This window comes from Gossypium arboreum, chromosome 12 (assembly GCF_025698485.1).
Source record: "Gossypium arboreum isolate Shixiya-1 chromosome 12, ASM2569848v2, whole genome shotgun sequence".
NCBI classification, from domain to species: Eukaryota; Viridiplantae; Streptophyta; class Magnoliopsida; order Malvales; family Malvaceae; genus Gossypium; species Gossypium arboreum.
This window is the reverse complement of record NC_069081.1, coordinates 109,572,286-109,591,437: the sequence shown is the minus strand read 5'-3', so window position 1 is coordinate 109,591,437 and position 19,152 is coordinate 109,572,286. Positions and strand designations below refer to the sequence as shown.

General features: G+C 32.9%; 1 protein-coding gene across 2 annotated transcripts; it reads right to left on the bottom strand.

Annotated features, from left to right (window-relative positions):
• Nucleotides 1-1,617: 1,617 nt before the first annotated feature.
• LOC108471847 (transcription factor TCP17) lies at nt 1,618-4,240 on the bottom strand. Of its 2 annotated transcripts, none has more exons than XM_017773407.2 (2): nt 3,807-4,240; nt 1,618-3,056 (listed from the first exon to the last, which is right to left on the bottom strand). In XM_017773407.2, exon 2 carries the CDS (start codon nt 3,016-3,018, stop codon nt 2,041-2,043), a length of 978 nt encoding a protein of 325 aa, XP_017628896.1. In that variant the 5' UTR covers nt 3,019-3,056; nt 3,807-4,240; the 3' UTR covers nt 1,618-2,040. The 2 variants fall into 2 exon arrangements, with proteins under 2 accessions (XP_017628896.1, XP_017628892.1); XM_017773403.2 differs by having other exon boundaries at nt 3,729-4,235.
• Between the last annotated feature and the right edge of the window lie 14,912 nt (nt 4,241-19,152).

The following is a 19,152-nucleotide window of genomic DNA, read 5'->3' as shown; positions in this document are numbered from 1 at the left end:
TGAATGTATGTATTGGATCTTGCGACTATCACTGTTCCCATTTCAGTCTCTCAGAATTGCAGCACATTTGCAGTCATTTATATTCTATTATGTCATATCACCTTCCATATTTTTACTCTTTATTTTATTCATACACATTTGGAACTTTATGCAAATTTATCTTATTTCCTATCCATTGGTCATGCAGCACTTGAATCATATCTTTGTATTCTAATATATGAGATACTAGTTTCAAAACAAACATATTATATGGAGGGTTGAGGAGAGGTCAGATTTTTTGTTAGGGAAAAGTTTTAAAGTGTTGTTCATTTAAAAGTTAATGGACCCTTTAATAGAAGTTATTGTCTCCATCCTCCTCGGAGAGTCGGTGTAAGATTCACAAAGGGAGGGTGCCTCAATTGGTGAATATAGGTACTTACAAGCTCACGAACGAGATGTTACTATTGTACCCCCTTTTGTGAACTTACAACGGTTCTCCGCAGAGGCTAGAGACAATACCTTCTATTGAGGGGTCCATCGGCTCTCAGACGGACAACACTTCAAAGATTTTTCCAAGAGAGAGTCAGACATCCCGATTAGATAATATATATATATATATATATAGATAATAGATAAAAAAATCAACATGGCATTAACATATAAATTTATTAAAATGTATGTAATACCAATTACTAGTTATATAATAATATTCTGCCAACAAACTCTTAATCTAGTGACAATAGTATTATATTGTAAGTATGAAAGATTGGGTTCGATAGTATTCTATACCCTAAAAACTATTTAATGTTCTATCAAAAATTATATAAATATAACACAACGTATAGAAATATATAAATACAAGACACGAACATATTAAATTTGTTAATTATATTTTATTATAATTAAGGGTGGAGAATGCGATTGCACGATATTAAATCTAAATTCTTATACTTATAACATAATACTCATAATGCTAGATTAGAAGCTGGTTTACTATACTAATCATGAATATAATGTGCTACAACTATTAAATCATGAACATTAATGCCAAACATAGCAAAATATTATATTAAGTTTGTGATAAAATAGTAATAATTTTCCCAACCAAATTAACCTTCCTTTTTTTTTCTTCAAGTAATTCATAATATTCTAATTAACTACTTTTATTTCTTTCACTGGTTTAAGATTTAAAAATATAACATATATTTAAAATCAAGTGTTTAAACGTAATTACAAAAGAAAAGAAATTGTATGAAATTGTGATTCCACGTTATTTATATCACTTTCCAATAAGAGAATGACAGATCAGATTTCAACAATCCTTCCTTCTTACGAAACGGTTGATGTTACTGAAAAGTAAATTAATAAGGATAAAGAAAACCAAGTAGAATTATTTTAATTTTAAAAGTAAAAAAATTTGTGTAATAAATTAATTTAAATTTTCATAAGATTAGTTTTAACTATATTTTAATAGATTCACTTCCTGAAATCTAAGAAGTTGAAATATATATAATTAAGTCTAATAGAACCCTTAATTTTTATCCTTAGTACGTAGTTAAATATATATGAGTAGAAAAGATCATTACTTCTACCTATATATATAAACAAAACCCTAAGGAAATTGGATTTTGCATGCAATTATATATACAAGAGCAATTTCTTCATATGATTGGTGATGCAGCAGTTACTGAACATGCATGGCATATATGATTAAAAACATAGGAATCAATGCCATATATACTGCAAAACATTTAAAAGTACAAATAAACTTCCATTAACACTACCAAATTAAAAACTCTCTACAAGGCACAAGTATTAAGCTAGCATCTTACCTGCTGCGTTATATATGGAATTAACTAATCCACCCGAAGAACTTGAAGCCCACTGTTACTACTCCTTTTCTCCTGCTATATATATATATATAGGTAGATATAGAGATGTAAACATAGAGGCCCTTATTGTAATTCTTTCCTATTTGATGATCTGAAACCAGTTAAATTCATCCAAGCTCGTGCTGACCATCGATGAAAGCAGATGAAGCAATGGAAGTAATTTCCATTATCAGGAATCGGTATTATCTTGATCATCTCCATGATTTTCATCATCGTTTTGTGTATGAGTGAGGCCAGCGTTTACATTCAACGAAAAAGGCTTCATGGAATTTGAAAGAAAACTTGAGCTCAACAATTGCAGATAATTCATTTGTCTTGAATCATTACTGCCTGGATTCGTACCATAGGGAGGATAGGTGGGGAAAAATGAAGCCATTGTCGCCGATGGAACAGTCGTGGAACACGGCAACGGCACACTCGTTGCGTTACCATTGAAGAAGTTCTCAGTTTGGGGGGCCATTAATCCATGGTTTCCAAACTGAGACAAAGACAGACTGGAAGGTTCCCAATGGTAATATGAATTCAAAGGCATGCCATTGTTTAACAATCCAGGAAATGGGGAATGGTTGGTTAATGGGAAAAGCCTTTGATCTTCAATATTATTATTATTATTTCCACCATGATTTTCGTCTTCATTCATTTTGATCCACTTTCCTTTATCTCTGTCACCTGCCATTCTTTGATCTTCTTCTTCTCCATCTTTCATCAGCATGGAGTTAGGATCGAGAAAAGGCGGATTGGGTTCATGAGGAACTAACAAAGGCTGATGAAACTGATTAAATCCCAGAGGCATTTGAAGTGGAGGGAGTTTATCAATATCATCTTTAGTAGCTTCAAGTAACCAATCAACCACCTTGCTAGGCTGACCAACGCCTAGCCTCTCTTGCAAATCGTATAATTGAATTGCAGTGGGCACTGAAAGCCTAATACGCCGGTCCCTTAATCCCCTTACTGTGCAAACTTTGCTATGCCGATCTTTGCCTCCGAAAGAACGCGAAACCCTCACAATCCTTGGGTTTCTAAACCCTGCTGACGACCAATGCCTTGAACTTGATGATGATGATGGCCCCTTCGACAACTTGTTGCCTCCGCCGCTGCCGTCATTGGTTTCACCCTCTTGCTTTGCTTCCCTTGAACTCGAGATCATCTTACTCCTCTCATCATTCACAAAATACGTTTATCAAACTGAAAAAAAAAACATTAAATTAGACAGTAAAATTTGACCTATGTCTTCAATTTTCTTTACTAACTCCGAAAAAAAAAAACTAATAGATTTTTATATAGGGAATAATATGAAAGTAATTAAAAGATCAAAGGAAGCAAGGAATTGGGTTTAAAGATCAAAGTAAAATTTGTCATATAATTTCTGTACTAACTCAAAACAAACTAGTATACAGTGTATATATATATATATATTACTTATATATAATGGATAATATGAAAGTGAATGAAGGATCAAAGGAAGAGAGGAATTGGGTTTAAAAACCAAAGTAAAACTTGCCCTATCTTCATGTTTCTTTCTTTACGGACTCGGAAAGACTATACAGCAACATATGATATGTATGTATATATATAAAATGGATAATATGGAAGTAATTACAGGATCAAAGGAACAGAGGGATTGGGTTTAAATTTTAAAAGAAAAGTGTGTTTTAGATAGAGTTGTGTTGCTCCAATTAGAAGTAGGGTAAATTTTCACAAGGAATTTAAAAACAAAACAAATGAAGCTAAGTTCACTTTTATTCCAACAAAAGAGGAGACGAGTTTGGAATCATACAAAAGCAGTTTTTGTTCTTAAAAAAAAAAAAAGAAGAAGAAGAAGAAAAAGAAGGAGATGGATGCATGATAAAAACTTACATAAAATGAAGAGATGAAAATGTTGGAAAAACTTGCAGCAGATATGTATGGGTGTAATTTGGTTTTTCTCGACAGTACCTCAGAAGGATAAGGAACTTGAAGCACGAGAAAGTTGCAGAAACAGCAATTGAGATCGAAACCTCATTTTAGCTTTGATATAGAACTGTGTAATGGAAGGAATGGTTAAAGCTATTAAAACAATAATTCTGCTGAGAATAAACCTAACAAAAGGAAAGCAAGCAGAAAAAAAAACACAGCTGTTGGGAAAGAAAAAGATGCTTGGAATTTCACTGCAAACATGTTGCATGGTAATGGAAAAAAGGAAAAGGAATGGCATATCTATGTCCATGTGGCCCATACGCATGCCAACACATCGCTATTAGTTTGAAATTATGTTAGTCCAACTTTTCATTTTAAAATTATTTTTACTTGAGTTTATGAACCACATGCATAACATAAATATGATGAGTTCACACCATATACTGAACAATCACTGGTTTAATTATTGCTATATCTCTTGCTCATCTATGTATTTACATTATTTCATCAAACTTTGAATAGCACACAAAGTAGAAAGTTTAACTTCACGTATATATAAAATATACTGGGGACCATTCAATATATACTACAAAATTAGGCTTATGCTTTACTGCAACTACAATATAGCTTTACATAATGTATTCCCTACCTTGCTTAACTTCCACTTTCTAACTTATATATATTTGTTTGATATAAAAAAAAATTGTCTAATGCTACATTAATGCCTTTGGCCTAAATAGATATTAGGAAATTAACTACCACCCCTTCTATGCCTCGGAGCAGAATTAGGTTAAAATGGAACAAAAAAGTTTTTATCGGAATGTTGTGGGTTCCAAAGTTCTGGTTAGGTAAATTATAATATAACTATGGCTACTTAGCTATACCTAGTAGAGGAGGGACCAACATATAAATATATGTATATATAGCTTCTTTAAAGCATCTAACAAGGACCACTCACATCTATGGCAGCACTGAGATTTGCACAATACAAGTTGGACTTGATAACCTTATATTAAATACAATATTATATACTTGTTCACACAATTTAAATCCAGTTTGCAAATGATTTCATGATCATTTGTTTCTCATTAGAAAATGTTTGCATATATATGTTGAGGCTCCTGCTTCTCAAGAGGCAATCAACTTTAGTCTGCTCAAGCATTTATCCAAACTTAATAAAAAGGACCCAAAATGTTAACCAGAAGACTACATGTGTAAATATATATGCTTGTGGGAGTAATGGTGAAAGATCAGAGAGAGAGAGATAGAGAGAGAGAGAGAGAGACTACAATTGTTATTATGATTTTTTGGAGTTACCTTAACAATCTAGAAAATGGGGATCTTCACCAAAACTATAGTAAAAAGCCCTAATAGATGAGCCATAAGAGATAGCTTACAGTTGCACCAGTTCAAAAGCTGAACATTTATATCTCTATATTTGTATCGAAACAAGGAAAAGAAGAAAGAAAAACCCTAACAATTTGATGAACCCTATGAACCTGCAATATCCGCAGCTTTACAGGAAAACATTCAATGTTCCATTGACATTACAAATAGAATTTATACAGCAAATTAAATTACAAGTGACGAATTAAGAGGCAAAGTCAATGACCCCTTTCAAGGCTTTTCAAAAAGCCTTTAGAATTTTTCTTTGGCAGAAATCGATTGAAGAAGTGGCTACAGAAAACCCCCAATAAAACCCTTCAAAAAAAAAAAACACAATGCCCTCAATTCATTATTATTGTGATCAAAACAATATTTGTCTTATCCCTTTCTTTGCAGGGGTTAAGAAAAAGATGGGCATGCATCACGAGAATAGATTAACCCTACTGCTCTGATTTTCTTACATGGTTGCCTCCATAATTATCAAGTTAAAAATGGGCCCACATCTCAGACAAACCCACTTGTTGGATCTCTCAAACCGCCATTAATCTTCTTCTTACCAGGAAGTTGAGAGTTTACCTCAGTGTTTGATTTCCAATTTTGAAGGGATGTTAATGTACTATTTGTATACGTGATGCAGTTTGATTGAAAGTTAACCCTTTTTCTTTAAAAAAAGGATTTTAGATTATTCCACACTTTGTGGCCAAGTGTCTAGCAAATCAAAAACGCTAGAAGATAACTAAATCACAATATTACTGTGTTTTCTGCTTTTAGAAAGATGTATAAATGTAGAGTAAATAATGTAATTGACATTAGGGTTTAATGCTAAGGTATAGGCTGGCTATGTTTTAATTAAAATGAATAATCAACTACCTAATTGGCTAAAACCCCCTTTTTACTTACTGCTAAACCTCTCTAACATGTTTAACCTTCCTTTGAAGGTATAGTTTTAAGCTTGCTTTTTCTTCTGTACTTTATGATCAATCTGTAACATCAACTACTTTGATGGTCTTTTTCATTTTTGTTTTATCAAATGAGGTCTAAAGATTTTTTTTATTATTATTATAAAAAAGCATCCAAAACATTGCAAATTCTTATTCGAGTGGTATACATATATTCATTAGATTTGTTTGGGTGGATGTGTAAATTCCCAGAAATTTCATTTTTGTTTCAGGTTTTCCATTAATGATGAGAATTAGAAGTAACTGTGGTAAACGAAAACTTATTATATGAGTGATTTACTCTTTTCTTTCTCGTTTCCCTATTAGGAGAGCACCATTAATATATATTGTACATATGAAATGAGTTTAATGAAGTTAAAAGGAAACCAATATAGCATGAGGTCAGGCATCCTTAAAGTTTGTCTCATAATGGATGTTTTTATGGACTGAATATTGACATGGAAATCGTTGAAACCATAAAACAGTACTGAACAAAACTCATTTTCCATACATGAACATTGCAGGTAGAAGGAAGAACAGCTGGAAGATGAAGGAGACCTTAAAATTCTGAAAAAAAGAAAAGAAAAAAGAAATAGGATACTATCACTTTCAACACTATGATATCAGCTATCACCATCATCATCATGATCATCTTGACCCAGTGATTGATTATTGACAGAGAAAAGAGAAAGTGAAAGAGGAATGACGTGGATGCAAAGAATGAGATAAATTATATGAAATTATATACAGATCTTGCTTTGGATAAAAGTAATGGAAAAAAAACATTACTTGAAATTAATTATAAAAATAGTAATAAATTAATAATTAAAAATCCAAGTCTCTGATGTTTAATATAATGGGAATGGGAGTGAAGTGTCGTTATCAGGTCTGGTGATGCAGTTAATAGTCTCCTATTTCGCAGCGAAAGCAACTTGGCCAAACCCTAAAAGAAAAAGAAAGGAGGGGGGGTGGGGGCATGGAAAAATGGGTCCATAATTATTATAGAAAAGGGGGGAGGCAGCCGCAGTCCGCAAAAGTAGTGAACCGCACATCTCCTTCCATCTTCTTCACCCTTTCCACTCGTTCACTCAACATGTTGTTATCCTCTATATCACGCGCATGCAGTTTTTATTTACCGAAATTCATATTTTTTTTAAAAATTTCGTGTATAATTTTTTTATTCATATTTTTTATCCAAATACGTGCCCTTTTTTCTTTTCATAATTAATAGGTCGCTTATTTTGTAAGTGTTCGATAGCTACACCAAATTGACATGTTGCCGACCAAGATAAAGGTACTAACATTTTATTCTTCTTAAAATAATTTTGTTTATAATATTTGTGTTTGAGACATATTTAAATATACAATAGTCTGATTGATTTTAAACTCGATTTATATAAGTATTGTTATTAATACAAGAAGATGTTGGTTCGAGTAAATATATTATCCTCATATTTATTATTAAAAAAGGGTTACATAGTTTATCAGATATATATAAGAAGTTGGACCTGGTCAAACTTACTAAAAGAAAAAAGTTTGGACCTTATCAATAGCTCAAAGGCGTAGAGCTTCGTTCAATTCATATATAACTTTTCAGGAGGAAAAAAAAATATTGAGATTTGTGTATTTATACCTTAGTTTTAAGGTAAATTATAAAAATAAGTTTATTTCAAATTATATTTTAATTATTTATATTTAAAATGTTACGTTTTAGTTATATTTTAGTAATTGAACATCTAAATTAATTAGCATTTAAAATACTTTTATAATTTATCCTTAGTTTTAATAGGAGATTTAGATCATATTTGTTATGTTTTAATTATTAAATTGATATGTTTGGTAAAAGTGATCGGTTATCGATGAATGAAAAAAATGGCTGGTAAAAACAGCGAATGTTAAGGAAGGTAAAAACATGGAGTTTGTCTGTGTCTGTAGGAGTGGTCCAAATATTATTTATCAGTTTGGTAATAAAAGTAGAGGCAAAGACTGCAGTCTGCTGCATTCACACCATGCATGCAGCTCGAATTTCTCCATACATTAATGTCTTCGTTTTTAAGTGTTTTAATTCCTATAGAGTAGATTAAATTTTATATATCTTTTTCTTTCATTTATTTTTGTTTTCATAATTCAAATTTCCTCTATTCTACAACACATACAAAATTCTTACATCTATATATATGAATTTATATTTATCATAAAATTATTGATTGAGTTAATATTACGGATTAATTAAGTGTCAATTTGATGAGCAAAAAATAAAAATATCATCACTTTGTATTTACAAAGTAAATTGTATTATTTTTTAAAATTTTTTTGTTAATTTATATCTTTTATATAAAAAAGAAAAATAAAAATTAAAAGCAATGAAGTTGTTTGCCATTACATCAGTAGCTCAATTGACAAAAAATCTTTTTGTCTGTTCTAATATCATACTCATTATACTTAAAATCTGAGCTCAAGTTTCAAGAACTTCTTCCCTCTCCCAAATTATTTTGAAATATGTTAATAAAATATATACATTAATCAAATAAGGCATTGGTTAAAATGATAAAATAAATGCTATGAGTTTTTGATTTCATATAAAGGTAAAAATATCTTCACAATAGTAATTATTACTTTTTAAATAGGGTAAACTGTAAAAATTAGTCACTCAATTATTAATATATTTCTATTTTAGTCATCCAACTATGAAAATTTTTAATTTTGTCATTAACATTTTAGATCATTTCTATTTTGGTCACTCTCCGTTAATGGTTAACGGAAGTGATGATATGACCTTTTTCTAATTGGTATAATAACACATTTAGTCCCTAATCTTACACATTCTATCAATTTTATCCTAATATTGAATAATCCAATAAATTTAACAATCCACGATTACAAATTTTATCAATTTGATCATCAAACACATATAATTAAATATAAAATATATATTATGAAAACTACAAAATGAAATATTATTTACATAAATATATATAACTATTATTATTTGTGTTTATATTTAATTATAATTATAAGGCTCAAATATGCATTTAGCCCTCTGAACTTGACACATTCTTCCAAGTTGATACTATGGTTTTTGTACAAGCCCAATTTTGGGCCCAAAACCCCTAAACCCACTAAGCCACAACCCAAACCAACTTAAACCTACCCAAAACCCAAATAACCTAGCCCAATACATTAAAGAAAAATAAATGAAAACCTAAAACCCTAGCCGTCAGCACATGCCCCCCACCCCATCCACCACCGACGCCTGCAAGTGGCCTCTGCTCCACCACCGTTTTGCCTGCAACAATAAAAAGAGAAGAGACAGATTAGTCAAGGAGGGCAAGTTGTAAAGAATTGCCTATAAAAAGCCAAGTTCAAAACCAATGTATCGCTCGACAACTCTTGATATATAAAAAGAAGGCATTCAATCCTTTTAAGCAAAGAAAAACTGCAATACTAGTCACAAAACAATAAGAGAATCGACATCAAAATAAACCCAAAGCCCTCAGAAATCAAAACCCAAATCTAAGGTGATTTTCCCTTTCTTTTTTCATTTTTTTTTCGAGTCTCTTTATATACATAAATATATAACATAAGCAAGGAACACACCTTAAATATTGATTTATAAAATATAAAAAAAAAGGAAAAAATTTTACCTCGGGCGATTTCCGGCCACCGTATATGGTGGTCGTCGTTATGACGACATGCGGTGGCGATTCACGGAACCTAGACCGAACCCGAGCACCCGCACGAGAAAAAAAAGAAGGTTTTTTGTTGAAACAAGAGGGAAGAATGAATTTTTGTTGAAAAAATTAGTTTATATAGGAGTATAAAACGACATAGTTTTAGGGGGATTTTGGAGACCTCAAAAAGGCGCCGTTTGGCCCTCAACCCGCGCAGGTTGTAACACCCCTAACCCGTATCCGCTGCCAGAACAGGGTTTCGGAGCATTACTACCATTTACAGATCACTAAAAAAAATTTAAATACTTACCGATTCAATGCATCATATAAATAAATATATTACCATTCAATCAACAGTTTGACAGTTGTATAAGCATCAAACAGCAACATTATTAGTATACTTGCACATATCTCATATAAATTCAACACTGATATATCTATTTTCTCGACATATCGCACTTGAGTTTAATAATAGTCTCAATTACATAATTTCCTTGTATCAACATATCAAAGATAATCATATATGTACATGTCATGAAACATATCATGCTCTTACCGTTTCTTCATAAGCATATATCATTCATTTCATTAGATCAATATTTCATGCTCCATCATTTCCATATATTTTATGTATATTTATTCCGGTAATAGCTTATATCAAACTTAACATAAATTATATTTCATGTACTTATACTTATTTCGTTTATCTATCTTCATAATTATTTCATATAACCATTCGTCATCTAATACATATTACCTGAATATCAATTGTTCAACAGATGTTAGAGCGTCTCCCATCCACGGTCTTATTTATCTTTGACATGATGCCATAGTGTCTTTCAACTATGGTCTTACTCATTTTCTGTCATGTTTCCATGGTATCTTTCAACCATGGTCTTGTTCATTTCATATCACGTTGCCATGGTATCTTTCAACCATGGTCTTACACATTTCATATCAGGTTGCCATGGTATCTTTCAACCATGGTCTTACACATTTTATATCAGGTTGCCATGGTATCTTTCAACCATGGTCTTACACATTTCATATTAGGTTGCCATGGTATCTTTCAACCATGGTCTCACACATTTCATATCAGGTTGCCATGGTATCTTTCAACCATGGTCTTACACATTCATATCGAGTTGCCATGGTATCTTTCAACCATGGTCTTACACATTTCATATCAGTTGCCATGGTATCTTTCAACCATGGTCTTCCACTCAGGTTGCCATGGTATCTTTCAACCATGGTCTTACACATTTCATATCAGAGAGTATACTCCCGCGAACCTCATCCTTACGGTGGGATTACCGGTCCAAAGCTAAATCCTCAGTAATATAAACTCATAGAGTATTGTCGGGATTACCGGTCAAAGCTAAATTCTCGCAACGACAATTACTCTAATGAGCTTGGATCTGAATTACCATCCAAAGCTAAATTCAGACCCTAATTTGGATTACCTGTCCGGCTAAATCCATTTTACACATATTCTTCGGAGGGCTATATCAGATAGGATCACCCGTCCAAGCTAGATCCTTTTACCGTCAATTCCTTTTCGAGATCCATTGAATTTTCCTTTCATTCAACCGGATTTCTTCTCCTTTTATCAAATTTATCAATGTTTCATAAATTTTCATACAATGAACATTCAAATCATATTCACATAAATAACATACAATCTCAAGCATTTAAGAATATAATTCAAGTTACAAGAACTTACCTCATTGCTTGTTTGTGTTTATAATTTCATTAATCTGATATCTTTTCTTTTCCACGATCAAGTCTCATATTTGAGTCGTCCGGATCTTTATAAATAAATTTGATCATCATTTTCATTCATTTCATATTCTAATGCATTTAATTAATGCTCTAGGCAAAATTACCATTTTGCCCCTAAACTTTTAATTAATGGCGATTTCATCCTTAGAGTCAGGAAAATAAAATTCTTGCAATTTAATCCTTATTTCCAGATATTATTCTCATATATATTGATAACAATCCATGAATTCTATAAAATATCAGAATTTTTTTCATAATTTCAACACTTTTCAATTTAATCCCTAAAACATGTTTTCCCCCGATCTTGAACTAAATTAATAATTTCATTCAATTTTGTAATTTAAATAATAAAATAATCCATTTCATGCAATTTGGTCATTTCTGACATTTTTACAAAATTACCCATAAAGTTTTACTTTTATTCAATTTAGTCCCTAAGCCTAAAATATGCAAATTAGCCATGCTTAATGAATATTCATATATGTTTTCCTCCTCCTCCTCTCCATTCCACATCCTTGATGTATGTAGCACACTTGTAAGTAACATTATCTATAATCTTTATTATTTACTTTTATAAATATTCAAGCTGTCCATCTGTGTCATAGTCACTAAATTATTTATATCTGGAGCTATAGGACTTCAAATTAAGATCTGCTAATTTTACCTGAAACTAGACTCATATATCTTATTACCATAAAATTTTCAGAATTTTTGGTTTAGTAAATAAGTACAGTTTATTCTTTAAAGTTACCCCTATTCTGCTGTCTGACAGTTGTGACCCTTCTTCACTAAAAATTAATTATCTCCTTGTACAGAATTTGAATGATGTTCATATTTGTTTCTATTGAAAATAGACTCATTCAGGATTCTAAAAATATAAATTTAAGCCCCTAATTATTTTTATCCAATTTTTTTTTATTTTACAAATTCAGAACAGGGGAACCCGAAATCATTCTGACCTTGTCTCACAAAATTCATCATATCTCATGATTTAGAATTCCATTGCTTACATAATTTCTTCTATAAGAAACTAGATTTAATAAGCTTTAATTTCATATTTTATTCATTCTATAATTAGTTTTCTAAAATTTTTGATGATTTTTCAAATTTAGACTACTGCTGATGTCCAAATCTATTTTGGTACAAGATATTAATTACCATGTTATAACATCCTTATTTTCTTTTTCTACACCATTTCTCATCACTTTCTCTTATTTTTTTCTTCACTAACATATCAAGAACATAGGACCTTATGTAAGAAAACTCTACTATAACATTATTTCCATGCTTTATCAATAATAACAAACTTAAAAACATATTGAAATCTTGATGTACTTACCTTTTCTTATTGACTTCAATCTTTAACTTGATTTTTCTCTCTCCTCCAGCTTTGATTTCTTGAATCCAACTTGATATTCTTGCTCCCCATCATCTCCTTGCTATCTTTCTCTCTTGATGGCTATGGAAATTCTTTCAATTTTAGGTAAAAATAATGAATTTTGATGGAAGGACTAAATTATAAAGAAAGCAAACTTCTTTTCTTCTTCTTATCTTATGTTAGTTTGCATGGGAAAGGAAATGTGTTGATAATTCTTCATCTTTCCTTCCTTTTATACTAAATAAATAATAATATAATAATAATAAACATCTCATAAAATATTAATAAAATAATATTTATCTAATTAATTAATTTAAAATATCATCAACCATAATCATTACATTCTAGAATTCTCTCTCTTACTAATTGACCATTTTGCCCTTAATGATCTTTTAGAATTCCATCCTTGAGTCATCACTTAATTTGGTAAAATTGCGATTTAGTCCCTCATAATTTTTTTACCTATTCAATTTGGTCCTAATTCATCAATTTTTCTTGGTTTCTAGATCATTCCACCCTTAAAATATTTGCACCATTAGTCCTTCAACTTTTTTATATTTACACTTCAACCCCTTAAATTTTGAGTATTTACTCTTGTGCAACAAGACTTTTCTCATCTTTGCAATTTAGTCTTTTCTTGAATTAATATATCATAATATACTTCTCAATATTGACATCACTCAAAAATTCCCTTTTTGTCACTTTATTTCCTTATTTTACTATATCACGGATAATATTTTACTGTAAAAATTTTCGGGGTATTACACAGGTGACCCGACCCGCTAGGGGATCCGCGCGTTTTTACCTTGATGGGATATTTTCCCAATAAGTCCTTCTGCTTTTGATACTTTTCAATTAAGTTTTTATTCCTTTTAATTTTGACCCCGTAATCTATTTGGAATTCAATTTGGCCCTTATTCGAACGACGTCGTTTAGGAAGGCAGGGATTATTTCACTTTTGGACCCCGTATGTTAGTCGCGCTTTCAAATAAGTCCCTTCCTCTTTCATTTATTTTCGGATTTGCTCGGAACTCTTGTTTTAAATTCAATGTAGTCCTTAGTTTAGTTATTTAACTCCTTTGTTATTAAATTAGTTAATTTTATTATTTTCTTACTATTATTTATTATCATTTCTTCTTATTTTCATTACTACTTTATTATTATTATTATTTATTATTATTATTATCATTATTACTATTATCATTATACTTATACTCATATTTATTTTATTCTAATACCATTTTTTTACTATTTCCATTATCATTATTATTATATATACATATATATATCCTTTTACTACTGTTTTTCTATATACATATATCTTTAAATATTATTACTATTATTATTATGACTTAACAAATAGTTATTACCTTTATTTTAGTATTATCCCTATTATTATCATCTTATTCTTAAACTAATTAACTTCATATAGATATTATATATACCTTCCTTTTTACATTTATTTACTTGTTACTTCATTACTAATTATTTTGACTTGTTATTATCATTATTTATTGTTATTATAAATATATTGTTTTTCTTCTTATTTAACCTATCATTATTATTGTTTGTTTACTTTATTATTATTACTACTATTAAATTAGTATTATTATATTTTACTACTATTATTATTATTTATATTACTATTAGTTTTATCGTTTTCGTCATCATTGTCACTTTTTATTTTATCATGTTTTATTTATTTATATACTTATGTATTCGATCATTTTATTTACCTCATGCTTTTGTTTTATATTTTATATTACTAGCATTGCTTTCATCCTTTTATAATTTCTCATATCATTGTTATTGACACTGTCGCACTTATTATTACGTATTAGCATCATAATTCGCTTTTATATTTTACTATGCATCTCATTATATTCTTTACTCGATACATTAAAATAATTCTTTCATAAAAGTGGTATTCCGTATTTGGTAATTTGAGACGAACGTGCCCTAACTTACTGGGTTTCGACTTTTCTCATTTAACCTAAATACGAAATACTCTTTTAAATCGCAATACGAGTTTTGAAAAATGCTTATCCTCGGGAATACGAGGAATCGTGCCCTAACTTACCGGGTATGATATTTTTTAGGCCGAATAAGATTTTCACAAGTAAAGGCAATATTCGGTGTTTGGAAATTCGAGGAAACGTGCCTTAACTTTCTGGGTTTCGATTTTCCTCTTTACCCTAACTAATCGAATATCCTTTTAAAAAGGGGTTAAAATACGCAAACTTTATATAAAAGGCAAGCTCGCTCTCGAGAATTCAAGATGTCATGTCCTAACTTACTGGATGTGACATTTTATATTTTGAGACGAGAAAGTCTTTAACATTTGAGCATTTTTTATATAAAGAGGGATCGTATTTCAATATCTTTCAAGTTTTCAATCTTCGACACTAAGACACTAATTGATCAACTAGGTACCAATTTTTGGGCGTATCAAGGGTGCTAATCCTTCCTCGTGCGTAACTGACTCCCAAACTCATTTTCTGATTTTCGTAGACCAAAATTGTTGTTTAAATAAATCAAGTTATTTATTAAAAACAACCATTTTAACGAGGTGACCCGATCACACCTAGTCAAAAAGGATCGGTGGCGACTCCCTTTTTTGTGTTCATTTTCAAAATCCAAGTCGATTCCCGATTTTCCTAAAAAAAATGGTTACGACAGCTTGGCGACTCCACTGGGGACACGAATGAGAGAGTCAAGCCACAAGTTGATTAACTCTTGTCTTTTTATCGAAAATTGAAAATTTGGTTTTGAAATACGATCCTTTCATTGCATTTCATCAGCTATTTTTGTGGTACAATACCTGTTGCGTTGGTTCGAGTCTTTAAATAGTTTTGCATAGTGTATTGCATGATCGCTGTGGTCACACCCCTTTAAGTGGGAGTGAGAAACTACTCCTTCGTGAGGTTTTCACCTCCGTGCAGGATAGTGGATCGCTTTCGGGATACATCCGTACCTATGTCTTCGTGAGATTTGCATCTCCGTGTAACTATAGGGAAATGTATCCCCCTGAACTGAACTCGGTCTGTATGAACCTATAATGGGTGAAGATCGAGGAATCTGCTGGTTCAGGTACCCTTACTCTAGAACCAAACCCCATATAGCGAGCCTTAGGAACCCACCCTAGGTAGAGCCACTCCAAAACCCTAGTAGTTACTTGAGCAAGTGCTATATTTATTATTCATTGTTTGCTTTGAACTGCGTATAAATTACTGACTTGCTTTGTTTCACTTTGATTATATTTGCATGGCATTTTCATTGTAAAAGGTGTTGAGTCGCATTCGGTTCCTAAATAGATAGCTTATCATGGAAAAGGGGTTTTTTGATAAAGTAGAAGACAGGCTGTCCGGATATGGGCCGAGACAACACAACAAGAGAAAGGCGACAGTCTTACCGAGGGGTACGTGTCAGAGTTATGGAATTTTACTCGGATCAGCGTAACTCAGAATAATCTCCAAGAGATGAAAGAAATTTGGGGTCAGTGGGATGATGAGGTCAAACAACTATTCTATTGTCATTATGGTGATTTACCTTATCTGCTCGATGTCAAGGTAGATGAACACCTGTTTCGAGCCCTTGCCCAATATTGAAATTCTGCTTACAGTTGCTTCACTTTTGGGAAATTAGATTTGGTACCTACTATAGAAGAATACACGACCTTGCTCCATTGCCCAAAGATTCAAAGTTGATGAATTTATGCGGACCGCTAACGCCCCAAAGATTCTCTAAAAAACTGATGAACATCACAGGGATGAGCGAGCAGTGGGTGACAACTCGGATCAAACAAAAAGAAGATGGTAAATGCATTCCTTGAAAGAACCTGAGGGATCTAATCTTAGCGCACCCCGATGTGAAGAAAAGGGTAGATGTCTTCGCCTTGAGCATTTATGGACTAGTCATCTTCCCCAAGGCTTTGGGGCATGTAGACGAGGCTGTTGCTGACCTTTTTGACAGGCTTGGTAAAGGAACCACACCTGTACCCACAATCTTGGCTGAGACTTTCAGATCATTAAATGCTTGTAGAAGAGCCGGTGAAGAGAGATTTATTGGATGTGCACAGCTCTTGCTATCCTGGTTCCACAGCCATTTTTGAAAAGTGGAAAAGGTCTCGTACCGCATCTTTTCTGAAAATTACTCTCCGCTGAAAGAGTTAGTCGCTACACCAAGGCAAGATGATGTGACAGAAGAAAATTGGATGACGGTGCTCCAAAATCTGCAAGAAGAAGATGTTGAATGGAGAGCCCCGTGGATGGTTCCTGATGAAATATTATACCGATGCGGAGACTTCGATTGGGTTCCCTTGTTAGGAGTATGGGAGGCGATCGGGTATGCTCCTCTGCTTGCATTGCGACAATACAGATCCAGACAGTTCATACCACCAACATACGGGTTAGCCCAGTGCAAGTTCGTCTTCACAGGGAATAATTACAAAAAGAAAGTTCGCGAGATATCAAATGCCTGGAACCAGACTCGTAGAATGAAGAAGTTTGCTGCCAATCCCATGACTACTCCTGAGTACGACCGATGGTGGAATCATAGGATTAACGACAACATCCCTACATCAGATCAAGGGAATCCTCAGTCGATAGAAGAGCACTTGAAAGTAATCCCATCTGAGCTAGAAATCATCAGGCAAGATTTCGAGAGAAAGAGTCTGGAGCTAGAAAAAAGGATCGAGCAGTTGGAAGAAGAAAAGATGCAGTTAGGGTTAGATGTCGATGTCTAGAAACTAGAAGCTGAAAAACTCAGAAAAGGGAAAAATAAGGCTGAAGAGGACTTAGACAATTTGAAAACAGACTATAAGAAGCTGCGCAGATCAATGAGAACCGCTGGGTTGGGAAAAACATCCGAACAATGGCGACATGAAGTTAAAGAAGAACAAAACAAAGCCAACCAGTGGGAGAAAAAATTTCGCGATGCTCAAGCTCGAGAAGGTGCTCTGAAAAGAAGTTTGGTAGAAAGCCAGAATGAGAAAGAAGGGTTAAAGATCTGAGTATCAGAGTTAGAGAGGTCATTGTATCAGTATCACTCGCGTAACACTGCAATCGAGTTGAAAGCTAGTCAGAACAGAATCGAAGAATTAAAAGAGAATATAGAAGAACTCAAAACAACACTGCAAAATCGTGAACTTCAGATAGAACTCCTCAAGGTAAATAACGAGCGATGGAAGGAGCAACTTCATCAATCTCAAGACCAAGTCAGGAGCAGGGACTACGTCATGGGCGTAAGCTTTGACTCAAGTCGAGAAGTGGCTGATCACTTGCAAACATTAGCAGTACAAGACGATGTGCTGAGTTTAAAATACGAGGCAGAATCGGACCGAGGACGAAAGCTAGCTTGGCTTCTTAGGCAGGTTAAGGCCTTAAGTATCAGGGCCAAGCCTTATATGTAATCTATTTTATGTAATGAAACTTATTTTCTAGAAAAGTTACTCTAATGAAATTGAATTGGAATCAACGCTTTTGCATTCATCGTATTCATTGCATTCATGCATCAGCATTGCATCATAGGCACTAAAACTCACAAGGAACCCTAAAAATCATGGCAGTTACCCTAGAACATCGTTACAGTACAAGGGGAAAAACAAGAGCAATGGACCAAAGGCTAGAGAGATTGGAACAAATGCAAAAAGAGATGCATGATCAATTACAAGCACGTATGCAAGAACAGCTTGCCAAAATCCAGCAAGATATGAGGGACCACATGTTAGAGTCCTAGAAAAGCATGATGGACCAATTAACTCGTCTATTGGCCGGCGGATTAGAAAAAGGGAAAAGCCCTTTGATCAATGCGGGAGAAGATAATGAAGATCCTACCTACCCTCTGGGTTTCGCCCCAGCGGACGTTCAGATACAACCTGATATGTACCCAAGAAGGCCATCGGTTACAATTAGGCCCCAACCATTTCAGGCCGGTGTTTTGGCACCGATAAATTATCAGGCTGGCTCGGGCTCTAATCTGGGGGATAACCCGACCAATCCTGTGGTCCTCAATCTTGATGAAGTAATAGAAGCAGAAAAGACATGGGTAGAACTCCCGAGGGAGCTTGAAGAAAGGTGTAGATGGTTGGAAGAAAAATTTAAAGAAATGGAAAGCACCAACTATCGTGGTGGAATCGACGCTAAGGAATTAAGTCTGGTTCCAGACCTGGTACTCCCTCCCAAGTTCAAAACTCCGGAATTTGAGAAATACAACGGGACTAGCTTTCCAGA

Bases quoted from the DNA above. Each gene is read 5' to 3' on its own strand.
- LOC108471847 (XM_017773407.2), bottom strand. From the start codon at position 3,018: ATGATCTCGAGTTCAAGGGAAGCAAAGCAAGAGGGTGAAACCAATGAC.